This window comes from Neophocaena asiaeorientalis, unplaced genomic scaffold, assembly GCF_003031525.2.
Source record: "Neophocaena asiaeorientalis asiaeorientalis breed wild unplaced genomic scaffold, Neophocaena_asiaeorientalis_V1.1 scaffold294, whole genome shotgun sequence".
Taxonomy (NCBI): Eukaryota; Metazoa; Chordata; class Mammalia; order Artiodactyla; family Phocoenidae; genus Neophocaena; species Neophocaena asiaeorientalis.
In genome coordinates this window covers 230937-245074 of record NW_020173945.1, presented here as the reverse complement: position 1 = coordinate 245074, position 14138 = coordinate 230937, and the positions used below count along the sequence as shown (strand labels likewise).

Genomic DNA, 14138 nt, shown 5'->3' with positions numbered 1-14138 from the left:
TATAGATATATATGGCCCCAACACAGGAGAACCTGAATACAAAAAGCAAATATTAACAGACATAAAAAGAGAAGTTGACAGTAAACAACAATATTAGAGTACTTTAAAACCCCACATACACCAATGGATGCATCATTCAGACAAAATCAATAAGGAAACACTGGCCTTAAACAACACATTAGGCCAGGTAGACTTAATAGATATAGATAGAACATTCCATCCAAAAGCAACAGAATACACATTCTTTTCAAGTGCACATGGAACATTCTACAGGGTAGATCACACACTAGGCCACAAAACAAGTCTCAGTAAACTTAAGAAGACTGAAATCATATCCTTTTCCAACCATGATGCTATGAAACCAGAAATCAACTACAAGGGAAAAATTGCAAAAAACACAAACACATGAAGGCTAAACAGTGTGCTACTAAACAACCAATGGGTCATTGAAGAAATCAAAGAGGAAATAAAAAAATACCTGGAGACAAATGAAAACGAAAACACAACAATCCAAAATCTATGGGAAACAGCAAAAGTAGTTCTAAGAGGGAAGTTTAGAGCAATACAAGTGTACCTCAGGAAATAAGAAAAATCTCAAATAAACAACCTAACCTTACACCTAAAGTAACTAAAGAGAATAAACAAACCCCAAAGTTAGTATAAAAAAAATAAAGATCTGGGCAGAAATTTAAAAGATCAGTGAAACTAAGAACTGATTCTTTGAAAAGATAAACAAAATAGGTAAACCTTCAGCCAGACTCATCAAGAAAAAAGAGAGAGGGCCCAAATAAATAAAATCAGAAATGAGAAAGAGGAAGTCAAAACAAACACCACAAAATATATAAAGGATCATAAGAGATTATTGTGAACAATTATATGCCAATAAAATGGACAACCTGGAAGACATGGACAGATTCCTAGAAATGTACAATCTCCCAAGACTGAACCAGGAAGAAACAGAAAATATGAACAGACCAATTACCAATAATGAAATTGAATCAGTAATAAAATACTCCCAAGAAATTGAAGTCCAGGACCAAATGGCTTCACAGGTGAATTCTACCAAACATTTAGAGAAGAGTTAACACCTATCCTTTTCAAACTATTCCAAAAAATAGGAGAGGAAGGAATGCTTCTTAACTCATGCTATGAGGCCAGCATCACCCTGATACCAAAACTAGAAAAAGATATCACACACACAAACACATTACAGACCAATGTCACTGATGAACATAGATACAAAAATCTCAACAAAATATTAGCAACTCAGTGGTACATTAAAAAGATCATATACCACAATCAAGTGGGATTTATCCCAGGGATGCATGGATTGTTCAATAGCCGCAAATCAGTCAAGGTGATACACCACATTAACAAACTGAAGATTAAAAGTCATATGATCATCTCAATAGATGTGGGAAAATCTTTTGACAAAATTCAACATCCATTTATTAAAAAAAAAAAAAACTCCACAAAGTGGGTATAGTGGTAAAATACCTCAGACTAATAAAGGCCATATATGACAAGCCCACAACTAACACCATACTCAGTGGTGAAAAGCTGAAAGCTTGTTCCTAAGATCAGGAACAAGACTCTTGCCACTTTTAATAAACATAATATATAAGTCCTGGCCACAGCAATCAGACAAGAAAAAGAAATAAAAGGAATCCAAATTGTAAAGGAATAAGTAAAACTGTCACTCTTTACAGATGACATGACACTCACTATACATAGAAGATCCTAAAGGCATGATCAAAAACTACTAGAACTCATCAGTGAACTGGGTAAAGTTGTGGGACACAAAACTATTATACAGAAATCTGTTGCATTTCTATACACGGACAATGAACTATTCAAAAAAAGAAATTAATGATACAATTTTATTTTCAATCACACAAAAAGAATGAAATACCTAGGAATAAATCTAACTAAGGAGGTAAAACATCTATACTAGGAAAACTGTAAAACACTGATGAAAGAAACTGAAAACGACACAGATGGAAAGATACACTGTGCTCATGGATTGGAAGAATTAATATTGTTAAAATGACCATACAGGGCTTCCCTGGTGGCACAGTGGTTGGGAGTCTGCCTGCTAGTGCAGGGGACACGGGTTCAAGCCCAGGTCCGAGAAGATCCCACACGCCGCAGAGCGGCCAGGCCCATGAGCCACAACTACTGAGCCTGCGCGTTTGGAGCCTGTGCTCTGCAAAAAGAGAGTCCGCGATAGTGAGAGGCCCACGCACTGCGATGAAGTGTGGCCCCCGCTTGCCACAACTAGAGAAAGCCCTCACACAGAAACGAAGATCCAACACAGCAAAAATAAATAAATTAATAAACTCCTACCCCCAACATCTTCTTTAAAAAAAAAAAATGACCATAAAACCCAAGGCAAACTACAGATTCAACACAATACCTATTAAAACACCAACAGCATTTTTCACAGAATGAGAACAAATAATTCTAAAATTTGTATGGAAACAGAAAAGACCCTGAATAACCAAAAAAAAAAAAAAATCTTGAGAGAGAAGAACAGAACTGGAGCAGAGACAAGGATGGACCTAGAGGTTATCATACTAAGTGAAGTTAAGTCAGACAGAGAAAGACAATAATCATGTGATATCACTTATAGGTGGAATCTTAAAAAATGATACAAATGAACTTATTTACAAAACAGAAACAGACTCACAGACACAGAAGAGAAACTTATGGTTACCAAAGGGGAAGGACAGGGGAGGGTTAAACTAGGAGCTTCGGATTAACAGATACACATCACTATATATAAAATAGATACATAGCAAGTTCTTACTGTATAACACAGGGAACTGTATTCAATACCTTGTAATAATCTATAATGGAAAAGAATCTGAAAAAGAATATATATCTGAATAACTTTGCTGTACAACAGAAATTAACACAACATTGTAAATTAACTACACTCCAATTTTTAAAAACAGCAGAACTGGAGGTGTCATGTTCCCTGGTTTCAAACTATACTACAAAGCTACAGTGATCAAAACAGTATGGTACTTCAGTCTATGATTGAAGGCAATTTGTGGGATGATACACATAGAGGAAAGACCATGTAAAAAACTTCTTCTTGCCGTTAATGTTAGTGTATGTTAGCTGTGAGTGCTGCTCCAACTATGTTTGCAACTGTACATGCCAAATCTGATAGCCCAGAAACCATCACAAACAAACTTCCCTTGACGGAAAGAAAACTTATGATCCCAGTGAGGGCTAAAAAAGAAAGATAGGGGCTTCCCTGGTGGCACAGTGGTTGAGAGTCCGCCTGCCCATGCAGGGGACATGGGTTCGTGCCCGGTCCGGGAAGATCCCACATGCCGCGGAGCGGCTGGGCCCGTGAGCCATGGCCGCTGAGCCTGCACGTCTGGAGCCTGTGCTCCGCAACGGGAGAGGCCACGACAGTGAGAGGCCCGTGACAACTGGTAGAATCTGGACACATAAGTAATAAAAACTGGGGATTATTTAAAGCGTTCATTTGGAAATATGAAAAGATGGTCGTATTCCCCACTGCTATTATTTCATTTTATTTTTTTAAAAAAACATGTTATTTATTTATTTTTACTATTTATTTTATTTATTTATTTTTGGCTGCATTGGGTCTTTGTTGCTGCGCGCGGGCTTTCTCTAGTTGCGGCGAGCAGGGGCTACGCTTCATTGTAGTCCGTGGGCTTCTCATTGTGGTGGCTTCTCTTGTTGCAGAGCACTGGCTGCAGGTGCGTGGGCTTCACTAGCTGTAGCACGAGGGCTCCGTAGTTGTGGCTCACGGGCTCTAGAGCACAGGCTCAGTAGTTGTGGTGCACAGGCTTCGTTGCTCCGCAGCATGTGGGATCTTCCCAGACCAGGGATTGAACCCATGTCCCCTGCATTGGCAGGTGGATTCTTAACCACTGCCCTACCAGGGAAGCCCCCCACGGCTATTATTTTAAATAAAAATGTTGGGAATCACACACACACAAAAACAGAATGGTACTGGCACAAAAACAGACACATAGATCAATGCAACAGAATATAGAGCAGAAATAAACCCACACTTATATGGGCAATTAATCTATGACAAAGGTGGTAAGAATATACAATGAGGGGAAGACAGCCTCTTCAGTAAATGGTGTTGGGAAAGCACAACTACATACAAAAGATCAAACTGGATTACTCTCTCACACCATGCACAAAAATAAATTCAAAATAGATTAAAGACTTAAATGTAAGACCTGAAACCATAAAACTTCTAGAAGAAAGCACAGGCAGTATGCTCTTTAACTTCAATATTAGTAATTTTTTTGGGATAGTCATGCACAAAAATAAATTCAAAATAGATTAAAGACTTAAATGTAAGACCTGAAACCATAAAACTTCTAGAAGAAAGCACAGGCAGTATGCTCTTTAACTTCAATATTAGTAATTTTTTTTTGGATATGTCTCCTTAAGCAAGGGAAACAAAAGCAAAATAAACAAATGGGACTATATCAAACTAAAACCTTTTTTTGTCATGTAATAATATATATTTTAATATCAGATTTGTGTAGTGATTTAGAACAATAAATGTCACACAGTGAAAAATTTATCATAAACTAAACGCAATAACAAGAGGAAACAAATGCTTATGTACACATTACCAAGGTCTTTACAGTAAACTACCGTGTAGAGTTCCATCACAGCATATTTGTATACAAAGCTGCTAATGTGAACACTGAAAGAAATCTGTCATGTAGCTCTTTAATCTTGATTTAATAAAGTTTGTACAGTATCAAATAATATCAAAAGTCTCAAAAAAGGCAGTGAGTTTTTATATCATGTTTATAAATTATTGTTTATGTACCGTTAAAAAAATAAGGTCAAAAGTGCAGTTTTTAAAAAAGTAGAAATTGTTATTCTTGGTAAGAACTAGAAAAATGTATTAGCCCAAATAAGAAGCAATCTAAAGGCTTATACAATTTCTTAGGCATTTTCCTTTAACTCTCGTACAACCTTGGTTACCATATCCTATAAGATAAACCAACACAAAGGGAGTGAGATCATCTTTTTATAAAAATAATAAAAGACACAGATCTAGTAATGAGAAACACAGGAAGTGAATACAATGATAGGCCTCCCCGAAATGAATTAAGTGACTTTTTGCTCACAGGAGTGAATGGGCTATCACTGAATGTGATAAAACTTGGGGAATTTCAAAGCACTTCTAAAAATGTTAATCGTTTTCAAGTTTTTAGGTATAACTGGCAATGGTGCATACATCCCAGGATTATGAAACTTTCTCGTATAATATAACTAAGACAAAATGTGACTTAAAAGTGCTAAATCATATCACAGAAAATAAAGACTAAGGATCCAGTAATTAAAAGGCAGCAGTATAGAAACCAGTGAAGAAGAAGCAGATGGACAGAACACAACTCTGTGTCTTAATTGGCACTTACCACAGTAACTAGTTATTATTTTGATAAATTGTAGAACAAATGCCTATATTGAAATACGTGTGATACGTGAACCATTTATATAAGAAACTGAAAGGGTAAAATTACTGCCTTATAAAACAACTTAAATTTAGAGAAAAGAAAAAAATAAAAGGAATGTGAAGAAAAATCTTACCTTTAAACTTACTGTGGGATCAAAATATTGACAGAGCTGTGTCAATCAAGATCAGTCTTCCTGCTGCTAAGACAGGCAGGCAGCTGAGCCCGGCGCACCACTACCCCTCCTCTCTCCAAATGCTACTGAGCAACAGAGGCTTATTTTCTGTTTTTTACTGAATGGAGTAAGTTCCTTGGTTGGGTTAACATATATAGACTGCCTGAGATGATAAAAACTTCACCATTCCATTAGGTTAGTGGGGAATGAAGGTCTTCCTAGTTCTGACAGGAGAAAAGGGCTGGCTGCTGAAGACAGTATGGGTGCTCTGTAGGCTACATGCGTACATATTTAATAATTAATGTCACCTTCAGTAGAAGATTAAACATCGATGGCTAGGGTGGGAGGGAGGGAGATGCAAGAGGGAGGAGATAGGGGGATATACATATGTGTATAACTGATTCACTTTGTTATAAAGCAGAAACTAACACACCACTGTAAAGCAATTATACTCCAATAAAGATGCTAAAAAAAAATCGATGGCTATGCATGCTTGTGCAGCATCTTCCCTCCCTCTGACAAATCTCACAGGGAATCTCTTCCATCACTCTGTCTTCTAGGGCCTGTTCAGGGCACTCGTGTGCCTGCTTGAAAGCGTAGCTTCTCTTTTTGAAGATGCTATTAAATGTTTTCATTGGCTGTGGTTGTGCAGAACCATTTCGGAAGGGAAGTTCCATGGAACTCAGGTTGGTCCTGCTTTGCTTGATGCTGGGTGCCTGCGATCCGCAGTGATAGTCGTGGATGCATGGCGACGCAGTGGAGGAGCGCCGTGCCTTCTGGTAGCTGTCCAGTTCCTCCGACAGGTCTGCAGATGTCTCCTTGTCTCTCGGTGAAAACAGTTCATAATGAGGAGGATCAAACTCTTCTTGAAATCCAGTTTTATTAAAAGCAGTTTTGCAAGCCATGACCTTTTTTCGAGGCTGTTTCACTTGTACTAAAATAGAAATAATGAGAAGGACCAAGACAATCCCTGACGCAATGCCAACAGCTGTTCCGTGAGTTTTAGTGATTTGTTCAAGCAGTCCTGCTTTTTTCTTTTCTTTACAATGATTTGCATCCCAAGGGTATGCACAGTTTTGAACCCCATTACAGACTAAAGAATTATTGATGCACATGTTGCTATGGCAAAAGAAAGTACTGTCTGTGCAGGGAGGCTCCACAAAGGAAGTAAAAAGCATTCTGGGGCTTCCCTGGTGGCGCAGTGTTTGAGAGCCCGCCTGCCGATGCAGGGGACGCGGGTTCGTGCCCCGGTCCGGGAAGATCCCACATGCCGTGGAGCGGCTGGGCCTGTGAGCCATGGCCGCTGAGCCTGCGCGTCCGGAGCCTGTGTTCCGCAACGGGAGAGGCCACAGCAGTGAGAGGCCCGCGTACCGCAAAAAAAAAAAAAAAGGCATTCTGAACGTGCTAAGCCGACTACCTTCATCAGCCCACATCCGTATCACCCAACTCCTGTTTTAAGCATTACATCATGGGCCACAGTGCTGCAAAACTTGGCCGTCAGATTTTCACTAGAACTGCTCCCATCATAGACTGCAATGAAGTTTCTCTTGCATTCTCATGCACTCTTGTGCCTGTTTCTCATGCACTCTTGCATTAATTTGAGTGCTCCATTTGATAATCTAGGAACCTCAAATAAATCTTATCTTTTGGAGTAGCTTTAATCATCCACATGCAATCAACTGCTTGGCCGGGTTTTGTTTTCTCCCCTTGTTCTACCTGACTCCAACGTACTATTCCGTCAGCTCCTGACAATTCAAACTGGCCATCTCCTAGGTAAGTAAAGTCTGAATCTGGAATAAACGAATATTTTGCTGGAAATTCCAGTCCTTCAAGTTCTTCATCGGAACTGAACTTAATCCACATGAATCTCCCTGTTGATCTAATTAATGGAGGACTTTTCACACCACAGTCACGATCTACATGTGGAGAGAAACCAAACGGCCCGTCTCGAACTTCCAAGTGATCAAACCGACATTCAAATGATGGTTCTAATACAATAATGTTCATCAAAGGTCAGCTGTGTTTTTTGACGTGAAGCAGCTTCCAAAATGTAGATACATTCCTTGTTTGGTGGATATGAGTCAAGATAATCTGGTGAAGCAAAATGACCTCCATTGCTGGTTCGAACCCAAAGGCCACGCTGGGTTGCAGGCATGTGCTTGATTCCAATATTTTGTCCATCTTAGGTCTTTTGGGCCACAGCAATCCCTTCCACTTCAAGTATTGTTATTAACCACACAGGATGGAGCAGAGCTGCTCCAGGGCCACGATCCCGAGCTGCCCGGTGCTTCGCTGCGGGGCCGAGGAGGCGGCAGCGACAGCCCTGTAAGTATTGTTATTAACCACACAGGATGGAGCAGAGCTGCTCCAGGGACATGATCCCGAGCTGCCCGGTGCTTCGCTGCGGGGCCGAGGAGGCGGCAGCGGCAGCCCCCACTCCATCCCCATCGCCCGCCACCAGGTTGCTCCCCAAGGGGTAGGGCTCAGGTCCTGCGGCCCTCCATGCCCGAGGCTCCCGGCGGGCTCTTGCGCTGCCCCAGCCCCGCGACGGGCGCCACCGCTTGCTCCGCGGCGCTCAGTCCCATCGACCGCCTCGGAGCCGGGGAGCGTGGACCTTGAGGAGGCGGCAGCGACAGCCCTGCTCCATCCCCATCGCCCGCCACCAGGTTGCTCCCCAAGGGGTAGGGCTCAGGTCCTGCGGCCCGCCATGCCCGAGGCTCCCGGCGGGCTCTTGCGCTGCCCCAGCCCCGCGACGGGCGCCACCGCTTGCTCCGCGACGCTCAGTCCCATCGACCGCCTCGGAGCCGGGGAGCGTGGGCCGGAGGGACCTGACCTGCGCCGTCAGCCTGAGGCCGCGGCACAAACCCCACCCAAGTTCAAACTAAAACTTTTTGAACAGCAAAGGAAATTAGTAACAAAAGGAAAAGGCCACTTACTGAATGGGTGAAGGTATTTGCAAATGATGTACCTGATAAGGGGTTAATATCCAAAATACGGTAAGAAAACATACAAGTCAACAACGACAACAAATAACATGATTAAAAATCGGCAGAGGACTCAAATAGACATTTTTCCAGAGAAGACATACAGATGGCCAATAGGCACATGAAAAAATTCTCAACATCATTAATCATCAATGAAATGCAAATCAAAACCACAATAAGATTATCACTGCACACCTGTCAGAATGGCTATTATCAAAAAGAGAAGAAGTAACAAGTGTTGGTGAGGATGTAGAGAAAAGGGAACCCTCGTACATTGTTGGTGGAAAAGTAAATTGGGGAAGCCACTATAGAAAACAACATGAAGGGTCCTCAAAAAATTAAAAATAGAAACCCCATATGATCCAGCATTTCTACTTCTGGGCACTTAACCAAAGAAAGGAAAACACCAATTAGAAAATATATATGCATCCCTATGTTCACTGCGGCATTATTTACAATAGACAAGAATATTGGCTATTGCATATTACTCAGCCATAAAAAAGAATGGAATCTTGTTTTTGCGACAACACGGATGGACCTGGGGCTTATATATAACTGATTCATTTTGTTGTAAAGCAGAAACTAACACACCACTGTAAAGCAATTATACTCCAATAAAGATGTTAAAAAAAAAAAACAGAAACAGACTCATAGATACAGAGAACAAACAGGTAGTTGATAGAGTGGAGGGGAGTAGGGGAAGAAGAGAAATGGGTGGGAGGGATTAAGATACAAACTTCAGTTGCAAAATATATGTTACAGGTAAGAAATTAGAGTGTGAGAAATACTGTCAACAGTTACGTAATATCTTTCTACGGTGAATATCATAGCCCGATTTACTGTAGTGATTATTTTGAAGTGTATGGAAGTACTGAATCACTATGTAGTGTGATAGGAGCTAACATAGTGCTGTAGGTCAATTATACTTCAAAAACAAACAAACAAGCTTATAGAAATAGAAATTCAATTTGTGGCCACCAGAAGCGTGGAATGGGGGGAGGGGGAATTGGATGAAGGCGGTCAAAGGGTACAAACTTCCAGTTGAAAGAGAAATAAGTGCTAGGGATGTAATGTACAACATGGTAAAGATAATTAGCACTGCTCTATGTTATCTATGAAAGTCGCTGAGAGTAAATTCTAAGAGTTCTCATCCTAAGGAAAAAAAAATTTTCTGTTCCTTTAATTTTGTATCCATATGTGATGATGGGTGATCACTGAACTTACTGTGGTAAGCATCTCATGATCTAGGTAAGTCAATCACTATGCTGTCCACCTTAAGCTTATACAGTGCGGCATGTCAATTATATCTCAATGAAACTGGAAGAAACAATGGCAAATGAGTACCTGAAAAAATTTTTATATTGAGTATATGTTTAATGGATCATGTTTTTGATTCAATAAAATATGTTACTAAAATTAATTTTAACCCTCATTTTGCTTTTTTTAATATGTCTACTAAAAAGCTTTCAATTACATATGTGGCTTGCAGTATATTTCTATTGGATAATTCTGTACTAGACCATAAAGAAAACCTATTAAGAAATTTTTTAAAGCAGTGACCCCACAAGAAACATTCTCTGATTATAATTCAAAATCATTAGAGAAAAGTAAGAGAATGATGGCTACAAAAAATCTTAACTATATGGGAATTAAGAAACAACCTTGTTAAAAAAAATAGATAGCCACGGACTCAAAGAGGAAATCAATAATATAAATTTAAGAGAAAGAAAATGAGAGCAATTTATACCAAAATCTAAGGATTCAAGAAAATGTTTTATGTATGACCTTCAATTCTTCATTATTAAGAAAACATAAAGGAACTTAATGCTTACCTAAGGAAATGAGAAAAACAGCTATAACATAAATCAAGGGATACAAGGATGATAGCATTAATAAAAACAATAAGCTGCGATTAATGAAATAGAAAACAAAAATAGTAAAAAGAATAAGCAAATCTAAAAGTTATTTCTTTGAGAAGACCAATAATATAATTCAACCCGTCATAAACTTTAAGAAGGAAAAGGAAGAAAAATATTAAAACTTTAGACTTTAGTCTTTCATATTTTGAGAAGAATTTCCATAAACATTTAAAAGAGTCACATCTAAGGGTAAACCAAGCCAAATAAATAAGAATGACAAAATCTCAAAGTAAAACAAAAGCTAGTGGAACAAAAAAGATAACGCTGTGCTTACAATGTATAAAACTTGAGAATTTCAGTGTAAATGATCTTTCATGTACCAAATAAATTGGCACAAACATATCTACGTGCCTCCAGATGACATACCTTGTCTTGCTTGGCACCTTTTAAATAATGATAATAGATAATATTTGTGTGCTCTCTGTGACAGTATTAAGGTCAGAATGGTTAGGTCACCCACCCAAGGTCATTCAGCTATAAAAATGGTAGTGAGGATTTGAACCAATGCAGTCTACTCTAGAGAATATATTCACACAGAAAAAGTAAAAAGAAAAGAGCGGCAATTGTTTTTTAAAATGCCTCCCTACTTTCCCTTTTTACAAATCTAATATATACATACATATTTTATAATTGGTCAAATGCATTGCATATAGGAAGAAAAAACCAGTAGAATAGATCCTTTATGGTGTGAGCAAAAAAGAAAAGTGAAGTTAGAGTCCTGTGCAATAACATGTACTACATTAATAAAAAGAGACACAAAAGTAAGAATACAAAAACGATGAGATCCAAAGTCATGGAAGTTAATATAAATTCAGTGACTGTTACATAAAAGGGCAAAAAAGATGGCTAACTCAGTGGATTAAGGAACAAATCTGGCCCCCAAGAGTCCTATTTCAATTAAACTCCAATATTCAGGTTTAACCTAAGAAGACTCTGAAAGGATGAGGAGAGCAGTAGTTCCTGTCATGCAAACTTGGGGTGGGCTGGCTTGGGCCAGGGTAGGTTTGGTGATGTGGTCAGCCCCTCGTAACAAACCCTTCCTCTTTGAGACTCATTTCTCAGCATCACTGTCCCCACCTTCACTGAGTTTATAGGCTCAGTTTTACCTCCTCTCTAGCCCCTGCCACTGTCCTTTGATGCCCTCAGTGTCCCAAGTAGAAGACCTATCTGGCATGCCATCAAACTCTGGTACATCCCCACATTTTACTCCAGACACCAACTCCAGGTCAGAAGACTTCTCATCAGCACAGCTCCATCTCTGAAAAGTTGGACTCAATTAGGGACCCCAACTTCTCTCTCTGGCATTGTCTCACTTCCACTTAATTTTTCGACCTCTCTGAAACTTCTGCTTCCTTTTGGTGTTTAGGTCTCCTGTGACCACACCTCCGTCCATTCCAAGACAAAAACCACTAAGAACTATCAGGTCAACCAATGTAATTGGGACTTCCCTGGTGGAGCAGTGGTTAAGAATCCGCCTGCCAGTGCAGGGGACACGGGTTCGAGCCCTGGTCTAGGAAGATCCCACATGCCACGGAGCAACTAAGCCCACGCACCACAACTACTGAGCCTGCGCTCTAGAGCCCGTGAGCCACAACTACTGAGCCCGTGTGCCACAACTGCTGAAACCCACGCACCTAAAGCCCATGCTCCGCCACAAGTGAAGCCACCACAATGAGAAGCCCGCGCACCACAACGAGGAGTAGCCCCCACTTGCCGCAACTAGAGAAAGCCCGTGTGCAGCAACAAAGACCCAATGCAGCCAAAAATAGACAAATTAATTAATTAAGTTTAAAAAACAACAACAAACAAAGCCAGGCTTGTAAAAAAAAAAAAAAGAAGTGTTTAAAAACATTTTTTAAACAAATGTAATTTGCCAGTTCTTTCATCCTTCTTGAACACCCTCAAGTAAAAACCCCTGATGGATGGATTCACAGCTCAAGTTCTCTGCTCCTACTCAGCTGGAGAAAATTGCACAACTGTTACGAACATGCCTTTACTAAAGGGTGATCACGGTTGAATCACACCATTGCTTGTCAATCCTATTATGGACCCTCACCCCTTCCTCTCATTCCTCTCAAAGACCATCGCAAACCTTTACTGCACTACTGGAGGCACTTTAACAATTTATCTCACAAAAGACTGTTAGAAGGAGAATGAGAGGTGGAAATCTTTTTTTTTTTTTTTTTTTTTGGCGGGCCTCTCACTGTTGTGGCCTCACCCATTGCGGAGCACAGGCTCCGGAGGCGCAGGCTCAGCGGCCATGGCTCACGGGCCCAGCCGCTCCCGGACCGGGGCACGAACCCACGTGCCCTGCATCGGCAGGCGGACTCTCAATCACTGCGCCACCAGGGAAGCCCGGTGGAAATCTTTAAAAAGATCAGTAGATAAATAAGCACCTGGAAGTAAGTTGTTTTTTAAAACAATAGGCTCCACTTGGAACATTGATTGAATAAAAGCACCAATACAGACCCGAGATAATGGTTTCCTGTTGGCACAGTTGATACCCCCAATGAAGACCATGTTGGGCATGATTGGCTGGGGGTAGTCCAACACAAAGTCTCCTCTGAACAGCCAAATGGATGCAGAGCCAAAAATTTCCACCAGCGACACCTCTCTGTGAAGAAGCTCAGAGGCCATACGTGCATAAGGAGTGAAAGAAAGTTGGCAAATGTACTTGAAGCTCAAAGGGTAGAGCAGGTTCTTGACCCTTTGGAAGAATGTCATGTGGTCTGAATTCATTGTTAGTAAACTAGGAACATACGAAAAAGGCTTTGGGCACGCTGTGCCCTCAGTATCTAAGTTACATGGAATGGAACGCAAAAAGAACACAGCTGGAATCGACAGGTACTTAGCCAGCACCGCTCCGCAGGGGTAAACGGGGTCCGTTAAAACCACATCAAAGGAACTGGCATTCAGGTGCCTGATCAGGTCCTTGTTATACAATAGTTCCTCACAAGACCTTTGAAAGACCAAAGACACATTTTTCAAAGAGGCCATAGTTTCCAAAAACAGTGTTAGAAAATGTATTCTTTCAAAAAACAGATGAAACTTGCTTGTCACGATGTAATCAAATTCATCCTGGGTATATGGAACAGCATAGGTTTCCATGGTGAAAAAGTCCTCTGCCTTGACGTGCATCTTCACCTCGGGAGAAAGGACCACTGCTTCGTGGCCTCTGGCATGGAGCTCCCGCACGGCCTCCCGCATGCTGAGCCAGTGGCTGCCCTCCATGGGGACCACCAGCACCTTCCCAGCCTCGGCCCATCGCCCGACGCACAGGCAGAGCAAGAGGCCAGGGAGCAACTGCCAGGGAAGCTGCAGCCCCAGGTACATCTCTGCAGAAGCCAAACGCATTCCGTTCGGGCTGTGCCGCCTGCATTTGTTTTCTTTATCTTATCATCAGGCCTCTTAAGCAAAATGGCATGTAATTGGAAGGCAGTGCTCCCTCGTTACATTAATCATTACAGAATACGTCTATCCCTGTTTCATCACCTCTGCTTTCACCGAGGGAAACACCACTCCCCCTTAGCTTGGAAAAACTCATGACTCTGCTGCTCCCTCTGGGGAGCACTCTAGTTCACTCTCT

General features: G+C 41.0%; 2 protein-coding genes across 2 annotated transcripts in view; both read right to left on the bottom strand.

The window, feature by feature from the left end:
* LOC112404710 (UDP-glucuronosyltransferase 1-1-like) overlaps nucleotides 1-13906 on the bottom strand; it is a 38995-nt gene extending 25089 nt beyond the window's left edge. Inside the window, exon 1 of the mRNA XM_024752802.1 lies at nucleotides 13022-13906. Within this exon, the coding sequence (XP_024608570.1) occupies nucleotides 13022-13906 (885 nt within the window). The remainder of the gene's footprint in view (nucleotides 1-13021) is intronic.
* Nucleotides 4963-6827, bottom strand: LOC112404680 (neuropilin and tolloid-like protein 2). Its single transcript, XM_024752761.1, is given in 4 exon segments — nucleotides 4963-5007; nucleotides 6116-6170; nucleotides 6172-6688; nucleotides 6788-6827. Coding segments are annotated over 4 exon segments (657 nt in total).
* Nucleotides 13907-14138: the final 232 nt, after the last annotated feature.